Here is a 24,871-nt window from a genome sequence, read left to right as displayed (position 1 = left end):
AACTATAACGGCATATACTTATATACAACATTTGTATGGCAAGGCAACTTTTTAACATTATTAAAAAGGGATTACCTGCTTTAACTCATACTAGGGTGCAATATTGCCTGCACAGGGCATGCGGCTCTCACCTCTGACGCTACAAGCATACATTAAGGCGGCTGAGCCAACACTGTGGCGACTAGCAGTGCGAGCTACACCAATGGTGTAAACAGCACTCAAACACTGTTCACAACAGCAGCAGTATTGATAGAGCAAGCACTGTTTCAGGGGAACATCACCTGAATTAAGAATTTCAGTACGTTATTTCCATGGCCTTGTAAAGTTCAATTAACACCTGTGAACATGAGCTGCTCTCTGTCAAAGCCAGAAACTAGAGAAGTAAATGTTAAACTTGTGATGTCATGGGGTATAAAATCTGGAGCTGCTCCACTGACAATTTATTTTGTGGATCCAGCGAATGTTTGTTTTCATTTTATACCTAAATGAGCTTTATTCTATTGTTCCCATCTGAAACAGATAATGTACCGATATACTTAGAACATTCCCCTGGGTGCTCTCAGTGTCATCTGTAATATTCATTCATTCATTTTCTGTAACTGCTTATCCTGTTGGGGGTCGCGCGGAAGCTAGAGCCTATTCCAGCCAACATTGAGCAAGAGGCAGGGTACTCCCTGGACAGGGCGCCAGACTATCGCAGGGCTACATACACATACACAGAGACAGACAACCATTCACACTCACATTCACACCTACGGGTAATTAAGAGTCACCACATAACCTGCATGTCTTTGGATGGCAGGAGGAAGCCGAAGTACCCAGAAAAAGCTTATGCTGACACGGGGAGAGCGTGCAGGCTCTGCATCCAGCTTCAGACTTTTTACTTGATGACATCACAAATTTTACTTTTGAAACTCTTGCTTTTGGATTTGGGAGAGTTGTTCATGTGTACCAATATTTTTTAACTATCTTTGACCTAAAGAATAACATGTATGAATTTTAAAAATGGGCATAGTTCCTCTTTAACCTGGGGAGGAACCAGAGGGTGGGTCTTACGCTTCTGTGACAACCATGACCTGCCACTTTGGGTCCAGACACAGTTATCACAGTAACTGCTGTATGAGTGCAGTGCAGAGCAGCAGTGATGAGCTAGCCAGTGGGACATAAAGGGAGGGATTCAGATGAACAAACATGCAGAGGTGGCCGGCCTAGCAACACACAGACACACAGAGAGGTAGCATGACTTAAGTCTCTGCTCAGAACGCTATTACTCCACTCTATCATTACACAGCTAATAAAGGTTTGCTGCTATGTTAATGTTCTGAAGGTTTCATACAGAACCTTACGGACTAAAACTATTCAATATTCGTACCTGTGCATGCATCACTCAACTCAAACAATCCCCTGCCTGTCGCTAATCATTGTGTTTGCAAACATGAAGGACATTTCATGCCAGGAAAAGCACAGGAGTAACTAATAAAATTAATCATGGCCGCATGACTTCAGGTGCTCCAGTTTTAGGGCCCAATTATTGTGGCTCATTGTTAAGACTCTGTGATACACTCAAATGGAACAAAGTCATTAATGTCTTTAATTCTTTCTGTGTTGTTTCTCTCATGACAAGTCAGAATGTCTGCTCTGAATAAAACTACTGTCCCTGGTGAATAAATCATTCACACTGAACTGCAATCATCACTGATGAGATTAGTGAGGAGAAAGGAGGAAGAAAAGCAAAATATTAAAATGACAAATATTCCACATGCATTTGAAGTGCTGCTGACTGTAAGAGGAAAACAAAATGGCTAAATGAAAATATTTCTTTGAAAAGGCTTTTAGGCCAGGCGATAAAAATAAGAATATGCAAAAGGAAACAAGGTCACTCATTAACTGACTTCGAAGCTCCAGAAAAACATACTGACTGCAACACTGTGACCTCAGTATAGACAACAGAGAGTGCTGTCACTGGCCTAATTGCAATCAACTTAATGTGAAAAGAAAAGCAAAACAGGTGCACAAAGAGCCACAGTCTGCAACAGTCTCTGTTTTGATTGTGACCTCTGGGTGCACTTGTCTCATTACGCAGAAATTCTCGGTGCCTTCGAGTGGGATCATGTTTACAGTGTTCGGCAGACGAGTCCATTCGAATGAAGTGTAGGTTTTTGAATGGTGTGGGTTCCCCCCCACCTTCAAGGCAGTCGCTGATTTTCATTAATTTTTAGTCTGGCATAAAATCAGCCCGCAGACACTTCAAACTATCTCCAGTCGGGTAATTCGTCACAATTATCCTCCTGTCTGTTTTTATTGTTGTCAAAGTAACATTATCAATGGGTGGTTATACAGCTGTTAGTCGTAGTTTGAATCAAACGTTGTGCACACACTTGTAATGTCACTGCAGCAAGAATAAAAGCAGACATAGACATGCTGCCTGCTGTGATGGATTGCCTATCTAAAGCAGGTTTAAAATTTTAATCTTGGGGGCATCCATTCTATACCCTGTGTTTATTTACGTCTTTCCAACGGGATTACTAGATGCATGGAGGATGGAAATTTCAACTTGGAACTTAAACAAAGAATGAGGCTCATTATATGCATGCCACGGTTTTCAATCCAAAATTTTCTATTTATTATTTCTAGACAGATGCTGCTACCTGGCAAAAGCTTTTTTTTTATGGCATACATTTTGATTAGTCATAGTACTGTAGGTAAAGCAGAGGCGTTACTAATAACATTATCAATGGCATCTTTCTATCCAAGTGTCCCAGTAAGACAGTGTGACAGCGAGCCAGCATGCACAATACCAGGAACATGAAAGCAATGTAGCCATAATTTATTTTATTGTGCCTGGAGGATCTCGAGCCGCAGCAGGGGGGAGGACGGGGTCCAATTTGGGAACCTCAGCATTGCGTCTCTACTTTTTGCAGATGATGTGGTTTTGTTGGCCTATCACACCATGACCTCCAGCATGCACTGGGGCGGTTTGCAGCCAAGTGTGAAGCAGTCAGGGTGAGTCAGCACCTCCAAATCTGAAGCCATGGTGCTCTGCCGGAGACCAATGGATTGCCCCCTCTGGGTTGGGAGAGGGTTACTGCCTTGAGCAGGGGAATTCAAGTATCTCGGGTCTTGTTCACAAGAGAGGGTAGAATCGAGTGTGAGATGGATCAGTGATGCATTCCCTGCACCGGACGGTCGTGGGAAGGACGAAGCTAAGGCAGAAGGCGCAGCTTTCAATTTACCTGTCCATCTACGTCCCAACCCTCACCTACGGTCATGAGCTCTGGGTAGTGACGAAAGAATGAGATCGCGGACACAAGCCACTAAAATGAGCTTCCTCCGTGGGGTGGCTGGGCTCAGCCTTAGAGATAGAGTAAGGAGCTCAGACATTCGAGGGAGCTCGAAGTAGAGCAGCTGCTCTTCCGTGTCGAAAGGGGTTAGTTGAGGTGATTCGGGCATCTGATCAGGATGCCTCCTAGGTGCCTCCAATTAACAGTGTTCTGGGCACGTCCCACTGGTAGGTGGCCCAGGGGCAGAACCTGGACAGCTGGAATGATTAGATATCTCATTCAGCCTGGGAACGCCTTGGGGTTCCCCAGGAGAAGCTGGAAAGAGTTGCTGGGGAGAGGGATGTCTGGGGTGCTTTGCTTGGCCTGTTGCCCCCCGCAACCCGGCCCCAGATAAGCAGATGAAAATGGATGGATGGAAATGGATGCACCTGTGCCTTTCCTTTATGTAAAATGTCTTAATTGCAAGAAGCCTATAGAAACTGACCTTTTCCATCTATCCACTACGATGAGCCAACAGTCAATATGAGAAGGAGGGTGTTTTTCTTTCAGATGTTACATCATTTTGAAGCAAAAGTATTAAAAGAAAGTAACTACTGAATATGAATAACCTTAATTTCTTTTCAACTGTTACACAGTTCAGTGCCTTAAAGTGCCTAGCAGCTTTGTATCATAACAATGTGGGTAGAATGTGTAAATGAACTGTTGTAGACTTCCCTTCATCTTAACAGCATTCAAATCTCCCAGTTCAAATCATTCAAAGCCGGATGACGTGATTTTCACTGGCTCTAGGGCTGTTGCTCTAACTACAGATTGTACTTCCTCCTTTTTTGCATGCCTGCAGACCATGGCATGGACACAAAGACTAAAGTGGATCAAACTCACCTCAAACTCAGACCAATCTCAGATTAAATGGTACAACTACGCAGTGCTGGTCAAATAGAAACCAACATTCTGTCACCATATTGGATATTTCTTGCCTAAAATGTCTTCAGAAACAAACTCTAGTGCACTGTTTGCTGTAATACAAGAACAGGAAGGGGGCGCCATACTGTCTGTAAAATTAGAGGCTTAAGAATTCCTGAGATCCGACGATAAAACTAAGCAGTAAACCAAGATTTTGTTACTGTGTTGTCTATTTCTCACCTTAAATGTTTACATAAACATATTTTAGCTCTTTCCTGGGTCAAAACAGCCAGGCTCACATTTTGTCACCCACCAGCAGGAGTGTCTAGTAGTCCAATGAGGCACAGTGCATTCTGGTAGCTGTAGATTATTTACCTCTTCAGCAGAAATGAATGTCACAGCCCTTTTCCTCTGTTTTCTCTGGTCATAAGGCACCAGTTCCAAAAGCATTTGAGTCTTTCTGCTGCAATGACTGGCCAGTTTTATGAAAACACATTTTTCCAGGAGTGATGTTAAGTGCTTGGCTAAGGTGTTTAATAGTGTTGGTTACTCATGACAAAGTCTTGTCTGAGAGAGAGAGGGCAGCTACTGTTAGTGTTGAATCTCATATTGATTACACTTCCCTGACCCACTTTCCTGCGTGTCTCTGTCTGTCTTTTTGTGTCTGCTTTTGAGCCAGACAAAATAAGTATCATATCACACATGACATACATCAGCACCAGTATGTGTCTGCACAAACACACAGACATGAGCACTGCGCCGGTGCACGAGCGTACACGCACAAACGCGCACACGTGCTTTGTGCTACTCATAAGGCTCTCTCAATATCAGACAAGCCGTGGTCTGGTTCTGTGGGAAGCTCTGCAGGAGCTGTCGGACATTCTGATTGAAGGAAAATCTCATTACAGATTAGCTGTGGGCGAAAAAATATGATTAATTCAGAGGCGGGACAATGGATGATCCTCACTCACATTAAGTATATTCGTTTGCGCACAGATAATGTCCCAGCAGGACTGAGGAGAGAGTTCTTATGACAACCTCTCGTCTCTCTTCTCCAGCACACTGACCAGAGCAAGCTGGAATGTGTAAGAGACCAGCCAGAGGAACCAACCATACCTCAAGGTTGATTTTGTCTTTCTGGGTCTGTACAGAAGAGTGTGTTTGAAAGTAACTGCATGAGAACAAGCATTAAGTGGCCTCTATAGAGAACTTATATGTTTACGTATACAGTATATACATATATATATGAATGTGTGCTTTTGTGTATGTGTGTGAGAAAGAAAGAAATGGACCTCCATAGATGACATCCTCCTTTCATTAGGATGTCCTGCGGGGAATCAGGAGATATCAGTCACATCCGGTACATAATTCGAAAGCCTAGCCACAAAATGCTGACAGGGGTCTCCACGGAAACGACATGGAAACGCTTCAGCTCCCTGCCTCTAGTCCTAACGCAACTAAATGTCTCATGGCAGCACATTCCATATATAGCCAGCTCACTATCAAGGATGACGCTGCTGTGACTCCTGACATAGAGTAACAGTCCTTTACAATACCATGTGTATTTTAAGAGCAGTGAGTCAGGTCAAACATAGAGCTGGAATAACAGCCAGGCCGTTACGTATGAGCAAAGATAAGAAACTATACAACTCAATAGAGACTGACATAGGCATACACTCGGATTTTTACACAAACATTGTGCAAGGGGGTCAAATTTGACTCATTGCTTATAAAACTTAGATACCTTCTCCTCGACTTCTTGGAATAACTCCAGCAGCTGCCAAAGCACAAAAACCCCTCATGAAATTTTTAAGGACATTTTCCCAAACTATTGGATATTCCAGTTCTGAATCGCTAGCCACTGAAAAAAACAAAAGTACTCTACAGAAAGCTCACTCAGCAGGCAAGATGGCGGCGGGCGCTGGTGCTGCGGCTGTATGCGCTCTGTGTTGGTGCTATGTTGTGTGTTTGCTAAGTGTAATGGTGGAATTGTTGTTGTGCACCATTAGGAGCAGCATGTCCAATTTCGTTGTATCTGGTATACAATGACAATAAAGGTTTCTATTCCATTCTATTTCTATTCTATTCAATTAAATGAGAATCTCATATCCTAATGGAAGCAATGTTCAAGTCATTGTTTCAGATGTTTATTATCAGGCTACCATACATTTTTTTTAAGATTATTACTATATAATAACTATAACTACATAATATTATACTTTTTTGCCTTTAATGGATAGGACAGCCTGAGTCGAACCCAGGCCGCTGCAGTGAGGACTGAGCCTTTGTACACGGGGCGCCTGCTCTAACCGTTAAGCCACCGACGCCCTCATGCTGCATATTTTAAAGGGAGTTTAGACGGAGACCCCCTTGCAAACAGGTGAGACCTAACAAACGCTGATTTTTTTACTCTGTATATTATTCTGTCTTATGTAAAGAGAGACCATGTGTCAGCTTGTGAGCTCTCTAATACTCCAGCAAGAAAGATGGGTATAGCGTAAAGCGAGCCTCTTCAACTGGCTGCCAGTGGGCCACATCCGGCCCAAAGGCACATCTGAAGATAAGACTACCATGACCTGGATGACTGAGAATCTTAACCAATTCTGTTTCTGCACTTTGTAATGTGCCTGAGTCACATTTCTGACCAAAAATATATTCTTTATTTCAAAAGTGAGATGATAAACATTGCAACCTTTTTACTACATTAATTTGCATTTGTTTTGCATTTAAAATTTGTCATCGCCAAAAGCTAAAAAAGGTTTTAATGAGTGTCTGACCCCTTTACATTTTCTGATTTTGAAGTCTGGCCACATTGAATTCGTAATCAAAGAGCTCTGGTGTAACAAGTTTAATTAATATTACATATTTAATCTATTGATTTAAAACAGAATAGATTACCTGTAATTATCTCATTTTTGATAACAGCTACAAGTTATTAGCAGAATTTAAATAGCATTAAAAAAATGGGCAGAAAAGTTTGAGACCTCTTTAAAGCTGAAAGTCTTAAAGCAGGCTTGGCAGTAAGCCTTCTTTTCAGATTAGGGAAGCACTGCATTACCTGCTTTGGGCATAACATTGGTGATGTGCAAAGACCTCAGAATATACTGTATATGAAACATTAACTTATGAAAGTTGCGCAAAAATGTCCTTCTAAAAAAAGTGCTCGTTACTTCTTTTTTTTCTTTAGCTCATGCAGGCAGATGGGTCACATAATGAGGAACGCAGCAGAGAGTTAGATTTTTATCTGTGAAACACAATGTGTCTCTAAAGAGAGGGGAGGCAGCGAGGCCTGTCTGTCAGCCACTGGCACAATGAGTGATCCCTGGCCATAGCACTGCTCCCCTGCCATTACCTAGATGATATTTTTCCACCGCTAAATGTCACATCAATATTCTCGACCGACTAATTAATCTCAGCTCCCATGGAATCTGGTGACATCTCACATCCTGTTGGAATACAGATAGCGCCACAGCTAGACCTTTGCTCCTAACACATATTTGCCCAGAGCACTCAAATGGTGTAGTTCAAACACTGTTCAACCTCATGCATCCTTTCCATCTTAAAAATTTAAGAAGGTTTCACTGATAAAACTTTATTAGCGTGGGCAGTGGCAACACAGCTTGACTTCTATTGGATTGTGGGCAGAGGGTACTTCAAGGATAGATGGGAAAGGAAACGATTTTTCACAGGATGTTCTACAGGAGGATTTAAGTCTGCTGTATTCTGAGCTGTGTGTTGGAGGTGAGTGATAGCCCGAGTGTTAGGATGGTGACATGAGGTGAGCGGGTGATTACTAAAGACGAACAAGGTCAAATCGCTCAGCGTTCCTCCTGCTGTTGTAAGGTTGAGCGCTGGTGGAATAAAAGGCTTATGTTGTTGACTGGTCAGGACCCACTGTTCTGACTAACAGCAACTGTCTCAGCATGGATGTCAGATCATAGCGATGTTAGTCTAATAGTTTCCGACCCTCACAATCCCAATAATAACTAAAGAATACTTTCGCATTTCCAATCTGCCGTTATGTGCATGATTGCAAATGAAAGGAAGGAAATCCATTAGATGCCATTTAGAGCTGAGTCACCCTCAGCCTGAATATCATATCAGGTAATAAAGTCACAGTGTAGTCTAATGACAAGGGTTTGGCTTCTCTGCACATGTTGTGTTGTGGAAGTGCATTCCCAGAGGTGTTCAATATACAAAGAGTTTTATGCTTTTTAAATCATGACATTGAGGAGTGCGAACCTATTTGGGCCCCAGGTGATTCAGTTCCTTCCTGCAGTAAAAGCTTGTTGCTAAGCAATGTTAGTTAAAGCCAGGGACTGTACTTAGAAACATGTACTTAGTGAATTTGCTGAGAATCATAAAGCATAAAGAATGCTGGAGCCTTGTTGATTTTTAGTCCAGCGACTCTCTGTGGTTCAGATGTTGTGCAACAATGCAGCACAGGCTCAGTGCTTACCTGTCCTACATACACCAGCAGTCTGGCATTGAGAGGGCTCTCATCAGGACTCAGCCAGAACTCAGAGTTATCATCCGATGATACCGAGAACTGGAAATCACCTGGAGGGGAAAAAAACACGATCAAAGTGTGCGTTGGTGGAAGCAGATACGTATGATCTCAGATAAGCATAATCGCAGTAATCAGATAGGGCATGACCTGGTAAAATAGACTCTTAGGTGTACAAATGCACCTCAAATTGGATGCCCTGGCTGCCTCTGGCTGTGGTCAGAGCTGTGGCATCTGGCCACATATGATATCAAAAGTGTTTAATTTCCAATCCATATGCAATGACTTCTTCATGAGAAAATGAGCATTTGTGCACTGATCTAAACCAGAAGGAGCACAGAGCGCAGACGAGCAGCCAGTCGAGTTAGTTAATTAAGGTTATCTTTAAGTATAAACATGGATAATCGGGATACTTGAGGATTATGAACAAGTTCTGTCGGGCAAAACTATTAATAGTAGAAGCTGCATAAAGCTAATTCCCCCTCAGCTGATGAACGCCTCAAGCTGTTGCCTGAGACACTTTCTCCTCTGTTATGGAAAGTACTAAACAGTGCATGTCAGTGTGACTTTGCAGTTCTTTGTCAAAGACTGAGATGACAAAATGGTGTTGGGAGTGGCAAACAGTGCTCTGCAGTACAAAGCAGATATACTTCTACATAGGACAAGCTGATATTCTGTCACAGTGTGCAACAATCATCCCTGCAAACCCTTCTGTTTTTATATTTCTGTCTCCTAGTTGCCACCCAGGGTCACAATTCTCCCATGTCACTTCCTATTTATAACAAATTTTCACAAGTTTTTTTTCTCGTTTTTGTTACCCCAACCTGTTTCTGGCACTTTACAATGTGTATAAGCCCTACCACTGTTTCAACTGCATGTGTGTGGGGGGTTGCCTGGGAGCCTCCCATTCCACCTCGCATAGGCATCTAGGACCCAGAGGCGTGTGGGCAAGAAAGGACAGCCGGCTGCAGGTCTGGCCTTCCCCCCTCCTCCTCATACTCTGCTGGAGTACCAGAGTCATGGACCAAATACTAAACCAAATTAAAGTAGTTGACATAAAAATGTTGATGCAGTGTACTCCATTAACCAGAATGCAGGAAACAAAGTCTTTAAAATTCTTCTGAGGGATGACCCCCTGTTCCCCCTCTTTGGTTTCCAAATCCTCCCTATTTTTGAGGTCTCAAAATTGGCAAGCACAGTAGGAAATCTCCAAAGTATAATTCACATTTGAAATATACTTGTATCTGACTATATCAGAAAGATAACTGCATAAACTGCCACTGCATTTTCAAGGACACACCACTGGCCTGTGAATAGGGTGCAGGTCATGTGATAGTGAGCAGTTTTTATCGTCTGTAATCTGGAAAACCTCCGGGCATTTCTATGCGGCTCACTCAGGTTATTTAGCACTCAATCAATCTACAATAGCATGTAAAAGGTTGCGTCTGGCAGTGTGAGGGTGAAGGGCACTTGTTAGCGTGCTTGTCAGAATCCTGAAGATAGTATGACCTTTGAGCCATCAGCTGGAGAAAGCCATAACACCAGCCAAAAAAAGAAGCCACATAAGAGACCGAAATGAACGGTAATCTAATTAATAACTTCATATTCTACAATTTGTATAAGGGCACTTGGGTGTTAAGGCTTTTCAGTTCCCATAGCAACTGGGCTCTGGGGTCCTGCAATGAGATTTAGCAGTGAGATCCCTGGCATTCAACCCTAATAAAAATGTGAATATCCACTATATTAGTGGCTCTCAAGAGCGTGGATTAAGAGGGCAGTGGAAATTGTCTACTCTTATAAAGGACACATGCTCCAAGGCCCTCAGCCACAGAGGAGGGACACGCTAATAAGATGAGCTAGTTACCATCTCTGTAAGGGTGAAGGAAGCCAAATATTCTTAGGCCATAGTTCTTCCACTTTGGAGCGACTGCCAGCTTCCTCAGTGTGGTTCTGGTCTGCAGGGAGAAACAGGGATACATTCAGATTATAAATGCAGGTGCTGCATTAACAGACCAACAAATGAGCTTCAAAAGACTTTTTTTTTTTTTTTTTTTCAAATGTGAGTGAACCCTATCCACCAATCGACCATTCACTAAACCAGTGATTGTCCAAGTGAGCTTAGCAACCGTAACTATGCACGGCAGGCTTTTTATGCATTGGATTTCTTCACTTGTTGAAGCGCCATGTGTCTGATCTTACTTGTAACACTAGGACTAACTAGCTCTGCACTGCCTTACAAGAACAATGCTGTTTCCGTGTCTTCTGCATTAATCATGGTGAGGATGACGGGATGCTTTTGCCTGCAATAGCCTCAGACTTTTAGCACGATATCATAGTTATGTGCATATCAAAGTCCCTTTTGCAGGCTTCCCATTTTCAAATGAGTCTGTTTGAAACATTAAAAAGTCAGCCAGAGATTGCGTTTTCAACCGACTCATGGAGCCAACGTTGGCTTAATTAGATAGCTGGCAACAGTTGATAAAATCTGTTAGTGACAGTGACATTTCAGCCAGCAAATTGACAATCACCACCTAGAAATGAAAAGCCTGCTACTGTCTTCCTCTGTTTGAAGATAAGGACCCTTTTTTTTTTTTTCAAAATTTCTGGTGGTAAATCATGCACTTGCAAACTGTGTATGTGCTGTGCAAGAACGAAGAGCGTGGCAGGTGTAGCAACAGTAACAAAGGGGTTAGAGGCTTTGCCTGCAGTCGCCTTAATATACCTTTAGTGTTACTGCATTCAGCCCACAAGAAGCACAACAGTATCAAACAGAGGGTCACTCAGCACGCTCTGTAATACTTACATGAGGGTAGAGAGGGAAGTGCAGGTTCTTTCTGAGTTGGGCTACAGAGGATCCACACCAGTCCTCAAACACATGCAGGTTGGCCTGGCCCTTATACTGCAAACACGCAAGCACACACAGAGAGGAAACAGGTTAGTGCACACAGCAACAACAGCATCACATTTACCATTAAATAGGCAGGTTTTGCTTCAGTACTTCAGCTACGCGAGCTCCCATGCTGACAGCAAAATTGCCATTTGCTCTGGGTTCAGTAGATATATTTTCGCACTGGAATGTATATTATACGTGATGCCTCCCCATCGCACATGAGAAATGAACTCTCGGTGAAACATGTGAATGCAGCGTGAAGTTTCCAATGTTCTCACTGTCCCGGGTAAGAGAAGGTGACAGAGAGCTCGTCAGGAGTATCAGGGGGGAGAGTGTGAACTGAGAATGTCTGGAGCAGTTTGTCAGAGCTCATCCCCTGCCCATAGTTTGACATTTGTCTGAATTACACAGGGAAATCACAGGACATAGCAAGGACAGATGGTAGAACCAGTCTGCCTTGGGGTACAGTTTCCTCTCTCTCACACACACACACACACACACACACACACACACACACACACACAGACACGGGTCTGCTCATATGTGAGAAGAGATGACTCTCTGATGACTCGTGTGTCATGCCGCTTTGGAAGTGGAGTGTTTTGGATCACATGCAATGTAAGAAAATACATATAAATGCAATATGGAGTAAGGTAGAGAGGAGTATAATATTTCACATCCTTACACACACATACATTAACGCTCACCACAAACAAATATTTTGATTCAAAAAGTGAGACGCACAGCAGGGGGGATGACACAGACACCAATTAGTAAGCATGACATGAGAATCAGAGAGGTGCAGTTGCATGGCTACACATTTGCACACGCACTCACACATGCAGTTTACGCCTAAGGAGGTTGTCTCAGTGATTTAGTGACCTGAAAACTCGAGCTCTTCATTCTGGATGATCAACCAACTGTACCAACACACATTCGCATACTGTACCCACATATGCTTCCCTTTAATGCGTGACAGCAGACCCCAGCAGGCTGCCACTGTAATGTCGCCACAGATATTTAGAACATCACACAGAACTTGAGCAGCAGCCTGACTCTCGCCAAATGACTGCGAGACCATGCAGTGGAGTTCCCCGGTTGGATCAAAGCAAACGCTTGCTGGATGAAGGTTGCTTTTCTGTGTGCAGAGTACCTGCTAGCTATATAGTCAACAAGTGTGAGCTGTCAAACCAATCAATCAGGAGAGTGAGTGACCCTTTAAAAAAAAAAAAAAAAAAAAAAGAACCCACACACATAGCCGCGTATCTTGTGCTTTTATCGGAGGGATCAGAGGGGTGAGCCTGGAGAGCCCTTCAAGGTAAACACCTCTACATGTCTGCATTTAGAGGAGAAAGACGTGGATGGGAGGTGTCATGCTCTTTCACTATCACACGGGCATTCTAACAGATGGCCTGACTCAAAGTGATCCTTTTCATTTATCTCCCGGTTCTGTACGGTCAACTAAGTGCCCGGCACACTGACAGCCGAGCGGCAATTACTGCTCATGCATTAAGCATGAGATATTTTTTGTTGAGCAAACATGTCAGTCTAAAGCAGTGAGACTCCTGATTTTACTTTTTTTTTCATGTGCACGTTATTTTTCTTTTTTCCTGCAGATAGACTGATGCGAATGAAAAAGAGGACGAGACAGGGATTTGCGGGGTTGGCAGAATCAAATCAGAAAAAAAGTGGCAAGTCAGAAAGATGAACGAGAGCGTCTGATGTTTAAAAAAAAGGGAGTGGCAGAGAGGGGGAGGCACAGCGAGGTTAGAGAGAGATTTAACAGACGGGACTAGTCCCTGTGTAAATATGCCTTATGTAAAGCTTTTAATAGATTTCCTGTGGGTTTTAAAAGCAAACCTTTTTTCGCCCTGGCCCCCTCCTCACCCATCCTCTTGTCAAATAGCAATAAGAGGGCAGCTTTAGAAGTTCCTAATTATTCACACACACGTATCGTTGCGTAGCCCCGGAGAGGCCACGGGCTGTAAAGTCGGCTTTCTGCTCGGGGGGTGCTTGTGTATAATTGGTTACATTTTCCGGGTGACAGCGCAGCGAGAGGTCTGTCTGTGCTCCGGCCTTGACAGGATGTGGAATGGGGCTAGCGGGAAGTTATTTCTCCTTCATCCTTAAACTCACCCTGTCATCCCTTTGCCTCCCTGACTGCTAAACTCTCCCCTCGCTCCTGTTATGTCATTTGGATTTTTCCCCGTAAGTGCCGCTCCTGCCTCTCGAAGCCTTCGGTGCCACTATCCCTAATGTTGTCTCCTCTTCTGTCTGACCTCTCTATTCCTGCCTCTCCTTGCCTCCGTCTCTGTCTGCGTGCTGCCAAACACTGTCGATTTCTCTCCTCGCTGTCTTTAGTTTCCCTGAGCTCAGCTGTCGACTGTCAGTTCCCTGTGCTGTCTCCCTCTATCTCATTTTTTGTCTCCCTACCGATTCCTCATTTCGGAGCATAGGATAAAGTAACGCTCACATTAACAGTTTGTACAGAGATGACTTTGATGTTTGTGTTTTTTTTTTCTCTACTTGGTTGTGTGCGTGGCGTACGGTAGGAACATGCTTGTGCTGTGGCAGCTTGTTGCTTTTCAAACGACAGCTTTTTTTACAACCATGTCAGCTCACATTCCCATTCAGTAATTGGCTGAAGAAGAGACAGACTTGACTGCAGCTGTCTCTCCTACTTTCTTCCTTCACTCTCATTTGTTGTTATTTAATCCACAACCAGAGACAGACTGCTGTGTTGTCCTGCCACCGTGGACTTTTAGTCTAATCTAAAAACTGGAGGGTTAAGGAAGCAGTGTTTCCTGTACTTGCACCCACTATAAAAAAAAATAAATAAAAAATCACCACCAGCAAAATAGACTACAGGCACAGCTGCAAGAGAAGAGCAAAAATCAGAGTAGCTCTGCACGTCAATCACAATCCTTCTGTCTGCTCTGAAGGTACATTTGATCAGAAGTCACTTGTCTCACTTAGCTTGGGCAAAGCAGCGAGCAGAGGTAGCAGTCATAGGCGTAACGTGGCTCTCTGTCAGGCTAATTGCTGGGACCTCCAGGCAAAGACAGGGAGGAGAAGGCTCTATACTGGCAAATGTCTTGAATTTTTTTTTTTATTATCTATTATTCTGTATGTATCGCTCTATGTTACTGCTAGCCATATGCGCCCATTAAAGGCACGCGGATACTGACATTTTTGCTGATATCTGATCTGATCTGATCTGATATGCTGACTGATGTGTCCTACGTGTCTCATATAGTGGATGAATTCCTAAACACTCCACTGCTTCCAAGAGGCTGCAGTCACTCGAAAAGAAGATGTGGAAAATGCACAATAAGTAATATTTTCCATTTTCTTTTGTTTCTTTTTTGATTGTGGTTTTTAACATACTTCCAAGCAATGATAATGACTGTATAAAACGATACAATGTGCACTTACAACCACCAATAAATCCTTTATAAATTCATTGTAGATTCAATAGATATTACAAAGAAGACATTGTCAAAATAATGTCCTTGAGCAAGACACCAAGTGCCCACATTGTTTGACAGCTCTGCCACCACTGGTGTTGTTAGTGTGTGTGTGTGTGTGTGTGTGTGTGTTGAATGAGTTAAAAAGAGGGACTGCACAGCTTTTTCTCATGCCCAGATTGAAAAACCCTATGTGTATGTGCAGTCTACGGTGTTAACCATTTAAGAACCTTCACATGTTGAAAAATACATCCTCTCATTACTGTATTAACGATTTAAAATACATCCTTAATGTGTGCTAAGTGCAGTGTGCTGTATATCATTTAAGCGTTTAACCTGTGCACAGGCATCATGAGCTGCACAAGTCTCAGGTCCAAACATTTTTATTTTTCAGCCTGGAAAAGAAGCCTGCGCCTTCCTTTTTCTGTCAGTTCTTGTTTTAACTTTTCGTCCATTTGTCTCTCTTAAGTCAGAATCACTTTGTCCTACCCTGTCATCTTCATCTCCACTCACCTCCTCCTCACTTTCATCACACTCCAGATGTAATCCGAGCATCTGTCCCACATATAGTCTTAAGCTACCACTGTTTCAAAGCAACACAGCACCTTCAGCTCAGGCTGCCATTAAAATAAAAAAGGAGGAGAGGGAGATGGAGGGAAACAATTAATGCCATCTGTCACATATGAGGAGTGAGGCGAAAACAGAAATACAGGAGGAAGGGGAAGTGACAGGTATATGGGAAAGAAGCTGACTAAGAAAACAACAAGTGATTGATAAAGACGTTTAAAATTAAAGAGAGTACAGTATCCAGCTCGGCTTAAGAGGCCGCTCTAAACAGAGCTGTTACTGTCTTGCCGTTCCTCAGACCACACATTTCCATCACATAACCACATCTCTGCAAGCTTGTCTTAGCGTATCTCCGTCTCGGCTGCTCTCTAATATCTTCTCTCTCTCACCCATCTGGTCGCACTATCAACAGGGAGCGCAAATCAGACTCTCTCTTTTCTCTCCCTCTCTCTCTCCTCCGTGAGGCTGTCTCCCTTTCTCAAAAATCTGGTGCAGCCTTCTGCGTTCCTGCTGGCAGCGAGGCACTGACAAATGGCCGCTCGGCGCACCCACTGACGAGCAATCGCACCAACTGACACTGTAAATCCCCTCTGGATAAGAAAAGTGAGACATGATGTTCCTGGCAAAGGCACGCTGGGTATATACAATAGCACTCAGCTCGCTCCCCCAGGGCATATAGGAGAGACGGCTTTAAAGCTCACTGTTCGTAACATATATTATGCTGCGGTTTAACTGAGCTGCTTTGCTGAAATGTAAGTGTTGAACGAATGATCAAATGATACATGTAACATGTGGGTTATTCCCTCTGTGGCTGTGACAGGGATGTCATTGCTTGAACACATTCTATGAAATCTCTCCATCTGAATCCACAGAGGGCATTTAGATAGTTTCTCCCTGCCTATCTCATCTTTCTCTGCCCATTAGTAATTTAGGAACGAGGAGAGAGGAGGAAGCGGGTAAGTGGGCAGGTACGGTGAGGGGAAAAGGGGGTTTTCAGAAGGTGCAGAGGTTTGAAGGAGAAGATTATATGGCGAGAGATAATGAGAACTCATTTCACACTGAGGAGAGCAGTGAAAAATGCAAGACAAGGTTCATATGATCTAGATTCCAGCCTCATCAACTACTGTAATGAGGGTTTGTATAATCTGCCATCTGTCCTACAATTACATGTCTTCTGTCATTCCAGGGATATAGCATGGTGGGGGGGGGGGATGTGGCTGCTGTGGATACATCTAACTGAGGAATGTGAGACAGAGAACGCAGGATGAGCAGAATTTTTCTCATCTCCTGCGAAAAGCTGTCGATCATTCTCCCGACTGTAATGAGAGGCCGGTAAACAGAAATCACATTTATGCCTTCTGTTTGTCTGTTTGACTGACGAGAAGAAAGAAAGACAGACTGACGAAACAGTGAGAAGAGACAAATATCACGCTTCTTCTTCTGCGTCCTCCCCCAGTCTAGCCACTCTCACATGTAATTGTGGGAAGGAGACGAGAGAAAGATCTAATTCCTCCTCCAGTCTTGTCACCGCATGTGTTTCTGCGTGAGGAGCCAGCCAGCTGTGACGACTGCTCCCACCTGAGTCATGTGTCTATGTTGTGCCATGGTATCTTCTTCACTTTCCTTCTGAGTGGTAAATAATAGGCTGTCCAAATCTGCAATACCACATTTTTCAGCTTTGATTTCTTTTTCTTTTTTCTTTTTTTTTTACAGTACATGAGCCAGTAAAACAGACATTTGAGTCAGTCAGCCAGGAGCCTGTCATCCTTTATCTATCCTCCCTTTGCAAAATGCCACTGTGTTTGGTTTAACACCTTCAGAATATCTGATTAACATCACTGCGCATATTTATAATCCACCAGAGATACATCTGTGGCTTTAAAGGAATACCTCACCCCAAAATGATCATTTCTGTATCTCAGTTACTCACCCACTGTTACGTTGAATTCCAGAAAGAAAGAAGACAACAAAGTATCCCAAAATGTAGAAAAATTCTTGATGACTAGAAGTTGGTACCGGGTTGGACCCCTTTTGCCTTCAGAACTGCCTAAATTATTGGTGGCCCAAAAGTGTGCCAAGAAAATATCCCCCACACCATTACACCACCACCACCAGCCTGAACCGTTGACACAAGGCAGGATGGATCCATGCTTTCATGTTGTTTACGCCAAATTCTGACCCTACCATCTGAATGTGGCAGCAGAAATCAAGACTCATCAGACCAGGCAACGTTTTTCCAATCTTCTATTGTCCAGTTTTGGTGAGCCTGTGTGAGTTGTAGCCTCAGTTTCCTGTTCTCAGCTGACAGGAGTGGCACCTGGTGTGGTCTTCTGCTGCTGTAGCCCATCTGCTTCAAGGTTCGACGTGTTGTTGGTTCAGAGACGGTCTTCTGCAGACCTTGGTTGTAACGAGTGGTTATTTGAGTTACTGTTGCCTTTCTATCATCTTGAACCAGTCTGGCCACTCTCCTCTGACCTCTGGCATCAACAAGGCATTTTCACCCAGAGAACTGCTGCTCACTGGATATTTTCTCTTTTTCAGACCATCCTCTGTAAACCCTAGAGATGGTTGTGTGTGAAAGTGTCACTTTCTCACTTTCTTCTCCATTCTGACGCTCAGTTTGACCTTCAGCAGGTCGTCTTGACCATGTCTACATGTCTAAATGCATTGAGTTGCTGCCACGTGATTAGCTGATAACTGTTTGAGTTAACAAGCAGTTGATCAGGTGTACCTAATAAAGTGGTTGGTGAGTGTATATTAAAACATCTGTATACAAATACTCACGCAAGTTGTGCAGTATAATCCAAGCGTCATGTATCCAGACGTATTCTCAGTATTTTCGCACACAAGTGTCATGACGCTTTTGAAATCTGCCTGTACATTCCACTGAGCAGAGTTTAAATGCATGTGCCTGCTGAGGTGCCGTCCTCATTCATGCATGTGTTTTTGTACAAGTGTTTTAAGGTTGTAGTGAATATGCATGTGTTTGGGAAGTGCTAAGCACGCAGCTGGATTAATGAGACTTGGTTTATAATGCACGAGTTGTTTGAGAGTTTGTAAACAGATGTTTTGATTTAGCTTTGCCTTTATTAAACACGGCCCCCTTTCTATTCCAGTTCATCAAGAATTTTCTCCATTTTTGGACTTTTAATTCCCCATGGAGGATTTCACGAGTTCAATGTAACACGGGGTGAGCAATTGATAGAAAAATCATCATTTTGTAGGTGAAGTATTCCTTTAATACAGAACAGTACACACGTAAAAATTAAAATATAAAAGGCCCCCTGATATCAAAGTCAGTAATTCCTCTTACCATCACTTTCTTTTTGCTCCTGACTGGATACAATTGTTCATTATACTCAAATTTTCTCTGGATCCATGTCGGCTTCTCTGCAAATGACTGATTATCCCTTCATGACTGGCTGCTGCTAGAAAAAGTGGGCCAGCTCTGTCTTTCTGATCTCTATCCAGTGTCAGTGTCCTTGACATGCCGCTGTCCTTGAAGGACAGAGGATGTCCGCTCTACAGCTGCCTGTCTATGCTAATCCACAGTCACCTCTGGGTGAGTTCACTGGCTAGGAATCCTCATTTAGTCACCAGTAGCAGCCGAAAACAACCTGCTGGAGCCAACACAGGAGAGACTCACAGAACTTCATTAAAACATATTGAGTATTTCCTCTCTGTGTCTTTCTTCTTCTCTCTAAGGGTGCACAAATTAGAAGAAATAAAGTGAGCAGTCCTTTCAATTTGCTTGTGTACGACAGTTTTTTGCGCATGTGGCTCGTATGAATGCTTCTGGATGCCCGTGTGACCTCTGCCCAGTCTGTGACAGCTGGCATATGGCACCACTCTACCTCCACCAGCCTGAGTCTACGCCTCTGACAGTGCCAGCTCAGTGGCCCCTCAGACCTCTGCCATCTTGGCTGTGCACCAGGAAAACAAGTTAGTGCTGGTAATTAGGACAGATAGCTAGTGAGGAAAGCAAAGAAAGAGCTGCTGCTCTCCATAATTTCTGACAGCCTTGGCTTAAGCTTCACGACGGAGAGGTCTGAGATAAAAGAGAAAGAGATTTTTGAGGTTATGGAGATGTGTAAAATATTTGATAGATTTATGCTGCATATTCACAGAGACTAAATGGCATGTTGTGTTATGAGGAGGCTGGAAATGAGTCAAAGAAATGGCATGTTGACTTCTACAAGTGCGCTTTGATGCTAGTCATGCCTAATGTAAAATGTAGCTGGTGTGGATGTTGCAAAATTTATTTCCCTCTGAGGCTGCTTCGCTTTTCCAATCCAAACCATAAATAAGACATTCTGTTTGCTGCTTGGTCAATGAAATCATGTACATCTATTTTAACTGCAAAAGTGTCATGTGGTTTTAACAGCTTTCACACACATACTGTTAAAAAAAACCAATAGGATGTTCATAATAAAAGTCTCGCTGTGCTCGGACCATGAAATCCATTTATATTTGTGCAATTAGTCTACATGGTCCAGATTCAGATAGCTTGTTTGGCTACAGTTCCAGTTTGGCTGTTTCATATCAATGTGACTTCTCATTTTCTAAGTAGCATCATTTTAAATTATGCCAAAAAGCGTCGTCCACAATTAGATGCAGGGCCCTCGATAGTCAGGCAACAGATGTTTCTAGGCCAGATGATTAAAAAACAGACATCATCCACATGTGATGGTTTACAAAGCCAAATGACGATATTGGCCATGCCCAACAATTTAATTGCCACTGCTTGTCGTGCTAAAAACAAAGTGAGAATATGAGGATAAAGAAAGTCAAAGATTCAAAGTCATCAGTCGGAAACCCCTCAGTCGACTGACGCCCAGGCAAAACTGCCAGCATGAACAGTGCATGATGGCTACCTCGCTGAACTGCTGCAGCTCGCACACATGTGGTGTTCACACACAGTCGCTGCAGAGCTGCCTGCTGTTATAACTACTCTATTTCTACAATTAAAAGCCAATACTCCACTCATTTATGGAACTGTGCAAGTCCCTGCATTGTCAACAACACAGCCACGCAAATATTTCATAATAATGGCCTTGTGTTAACAAATGAAGGGATTCTGTCAGCCGAAACATTGCCACAGGGCTTTTATTTTAAACCAGAAACAGGAAAGGTTCAGCTCGGAAGAAATATAGTTCATGTCTGTGACAGATGAAGACATCGAAACTGCAGTGAAAGGTGGTGTAATGTCGGTATGTTTATCAAAAGACCACTGTCACTGTCTATTTTTGCTGAAACCATGTGTCATGTGGAAAAAATAGGCGAGATTCCTATTCTCTAGATGCTCCATGCCTGAGCAGCAGCTGCTGCCAAAATTGGGAACGAATTACAATTTGGCTTCCCTCAACTAGAGATAGAACAATTCTGTGTCGCATGAAGAATCTACCATTTTGTCTCTTATTTTGTAAACCAAGCGCACCCCTTTTTGAGCGGATGTGCTTGGTCCCTCCCCCAAAAGTCCAAATAGAAGTTTCAACATGAGTTTAAAACAGTGAGTTACGACGTGCCACCTCTCTGGCTGATTTGAAACTTTGTCGACAGAACTTGTAGAGAGCTGCTGGTCGAGAAGAAAGGTAAAACAAACTCTGTGGTGTGGAAACACTTTGGTTTCATGGAGTCAGACTTGGAACAAACTACAATCATGCTCAGTCAATTTGTTCTAGCACTTGAAGTCTACTAACAAAGTGGTGTATGACTAAGTAGTGTCTCAGTTTAATTCATTTATGTCATTGTTTTTCATTTCAATTGTATTTAAAGTGTAAAAAGACATCCAGTGTTAAAAGAAACACCAGAGTTAATGTTCAATAAATGCATGGTGTTATTAACAATCAAAACAATCAGGATTATGATTTTGACATAATCAAGCAGCCCTAAATCATACTGAACAGCCCAATCTGATTCCACTAACGTAACTGGGGGTTTATGAATGTATTTTGGCTTTTAGTTTTAACTTTTTACTGTGTTGCTGATACAAGGCATAAAAACAAAGGCAGGCTAACTCAGGAGAGACTACTGAAGTAAAACAGTCACAGCACTGTAACGCTATCAGGCACACACTGTGTTCAGCACCCCTGTAATGCTGCCTTGTGCAAAAGATTACATGCATAATGCTTTGCGGAAGCAGCATGAACGCTGGCAGTGAATGATAGAGAATCTTGTAAAAAAAAAAAAAAAAAAAAAAGAAAGAAAAAAAAGTACAGTATCACTGCAGTCGAAGTGATCTACTTGAAAATAACTTGCAGTATGCAACAGTAATTTCCTATTCCTATTCCTATTGTGTGTGTGTGTGTGTGTGTGTGTGTGTGTGTGTGTGTGTGTGTGAACTGATAGATTCTCTACAGTTTGCTTGCCCAGACCCGCACACTGTGGTGTGCAGCAGAGATAGTTAAACTTTACCCCAGGTAGACTAATAAATCATATTTTGCAGATTAGGCCTACAGACACACACACACACACACATACACAATCCTTTAATTAAACTCTGCTGAGCAGGTTACAAATCTAGAGCCGCTTTCCTTATCACAAATCCGCTGCTTAATTGCCCTGTCTGCTGCTCCCTTTGTTACAGCGAGTGTGTACACTACATCAGTAAGTGAGCTGAAAAATTAGGATGAATCAAATCGCCTTGTAATCTTCAGGTCATAGGTGCCTTTAAGTATAACCCGCTAATGGTTTTGTATAAAATATTATCCTCCTTGCACAATAATTTATCATTATAACCGCAAGGTACATTTTGTTCATCCCATAATAGCGCCAGAGAATGACCAGGTCTCTGTTTGACCTTAAATATCGACTGCTCTTAAAAGGACAAAAAGGGAGTAAGACATCTGCAGCTAAATTATATTTCGCAAAAAACCAAACCCTCAATTGAAATGAAAAATCAAAAAGAAGGTTTAGTGTGTGTGTGTGTGTGTGTGTGTGTGCAAGGCCATGACACGTTTGGCTGATGAGTCACACAAAAAGCAAAGCACCTCAAGGACCCTTAACACATTAATCCTTATCCGCCTGGATCGGGTTAAAGAAGAAGATGATTAAGAATTAAGTTCAAGCCTCAGAAAAGAAAGAGAGAGGAGAGAAAATCATTTGTGTTACCTCCGGTTTCCATGGCAATTTCTTGTGCCGCTGGCTGAGAAACTTCCGGATGCGGGTATGGTCTCTGCCATCAGCCCCGCCTGTGATTGGCTCATCATCCTTGAAGAAAATACAGCAGAAACAAAGACACATTTATTCCTCTCTAACTTTAAAATCAGACATTATGACGGCACCTAACAATTATTTTCTTTGTGGATTAATCTGTTGATTATTTTTGTGATTGACTAATTAGCTCTGTGGTCTAATAAATATCAGAAAATTATGAAAAATGTCGATTAGTGTTTCCCAAGCCCAATATGACTTCCTCAAATCTCTTGTTTTGTCCACAACCCAAAGATCATCAGTTTACTGTCATAGAAGAGAAACAAAACCACAAAATATTTAGACACATTTAAGAAGCTAGAATCAGAAAATTTTACTGTTATTTGAAGAAGTTACCCAAACCAATTAATTAATAAACTAGTCCACACCCATTGGTAGCTTTGTCACCTTCTACCTATGCCAATCCTCAATGCCTATGTGCAGTTTCACATAGATTGACCACGTCAGTGAGTAGAAAAACATGGGACAGACAGAATGACTGACTGACAGAATGACACACTGACAGTTTCTGTGATTATGTACAGCATACCATACCATGACTTAGTCATACCGAAAATTAGAAAAAACCCAACATTCGGCCACAGGGGGAGCCACAACGATCGGTCACATTTTAGCCATTTTTAAGCATTTTTCTGTTGTTAAAGCGCCACCCAGTTGCCAATTATTGTTTATTATAATTTCCCCTCTGGGATTAATAAAGTATATTAAAAAAAAAAAAAAAAAAAAAAGAGTTAAATTTCTCCAGTCACCTTGAGGCGTCCTGTTCTACATATCTACCAAGTTTAGTAAAAATCGATATGGCGGTTAGGCCTAGATAAGAAATTAGCTCTCTAGCACCCCCATGTTGTTTGATGGGGTCAATAATGGAGGGGTCCCCTCAGATTATGTGTGGTCATATGCCTACACAGTTGCGTGGTGATCGGTGAAACTCTTGAGATGTTAGACACCTTTATGTGATGAGCCACGCCCTCCACAATATTCATTGCCTTATAGAAGCTCAGTTTTAGTAAGTTTTCCAACTTTTGCCAAGAGGGAGCTTTAGATATTGGTCCCTAGATTATGTTCACCAAGTTTCATGCAGATCGGTCAAACTTCCTAGGAAGAGATTGATTTTAAATGTTTTTCAAAAAAATCAAAATGGTGGAAAATCTATATAACTGGAAGTTATGAGTTCTTGAGGCAAATTTGTTCCTCGTGAGGAGAGGCATCTCTGTGCAAAGTTTCATGTCTCTACGACATACAGGACATGAGATATGCCCATTCAAAGTTTGCAATTTCAATTGGTTGCTATAGCGCCCCCCTTTGGCCAACTGATGTAATATTGCTTCATTCTCATCCTCCCATGACCCTCTACCACTGTGCCAAATTTCACATGGATTGACCAAGTCAGTGAGGAGAAAAACGTGGAACAGACACACACCCACAGAGTTTTTGTCATTATATAGTAAGAAGATAGTTGGCAATTAATTACCATATATTTGGTTGCTGTGTGGTTGTGTGCGTGAGTGTGTTTATCTGTCTCTCTGTGGCTTATCTCACAAACTACTGGGCCAATCAGTCTCATATGTGCACATGTATGAGTGTGCAGTGTTATTCAAGGGCCTCTTGTGGCTGCAGTGATTCACAAGTGTTGAAAAAGTGATTTATTGACTGTACTGTTTTTATGTCATTGACTGCCAATTTCTCACTCACCAGCCAATGGAGGCTGAAAGTTGCTCGGAAATCTGCTCAGCTAAAAACAACAAACCTTACCATCTGTCTGGCTACATTTTGGCCTTCATTGTGCCTCAAAAACTTTCATCCATAGAAAAGTTTGGTCTTATGATCCACTTAAATAAGGCATGATATGAGATGAAGAGATCTCAATTATTTGTTATCTTTGCTGCCACCTTGACAGGAAGGGAACTAGAAGGGACAGTTCCATTAGGCGCAGCTGCGACCTGGTTTGGTCTGTTCTCAGCATGGTATCAAACCACAATGGGAGCTGTTTTGCCTGTCAGATTTTCTAGACTTGCAGATTTTGCTGATTTGGTCATTTTTTACT

At 42.6% G+C, this 24,871-nt stretch overlaps 1 protein-coding gene across 1 annotated transcript in view; it reads right to left on the bottom strand.

Moving 5' to 3' along the window:
- Window positions 1-24,871, bottom strand: part of b4galnt4a (beta-1,4-N-acetyl-galactosaminyl transferase 4a) — a 186,707-nt gene that overhangs the window by 57,730 nt on the left and 104,106 nt on the right. Inside the window, exons 3-6 of the mRNA XM_049574774.1 lie at window positions 22,726-22,824; window positions 11,495-11,590; window positions 10,556-10,646; window positions 8,644-8,744 (exon numbers count right to left, since the gene is read on the bottom strand). Of these exons, the coding sequence (XP_049430731.1) occupies window positions 8,644-8,744; window positions 10,556-10,646; window positions 11,495-11,590; window positions 22,726-22,824 (387 nt within the window). The remainder of the gene's footprint in view (window positions 1-8,643; window positions 8,745-10,555; window positions 10,647-11,494; window positions 11,591-22,725; window positions 22,825-24,871) is intronic.

This window comes from Epinephelus fuscoguttatus, linkage group LG4 (genome assembly GCF_011397635.1).
Source record: "Epinephelus fuscoguttatus linkage group LG4, E.fuscoguttatus.final_Chr_v1".
Lineage (NCBI taxonomy): Eukaryota > Metazoa > Chordata > Actinopteri > Perciformes > Serranidae > Epinephelus > Epinephelus fuscoguttatus.
This window is presented reverse-complemented; position numbering and strand designations above follow the sequence as displayed.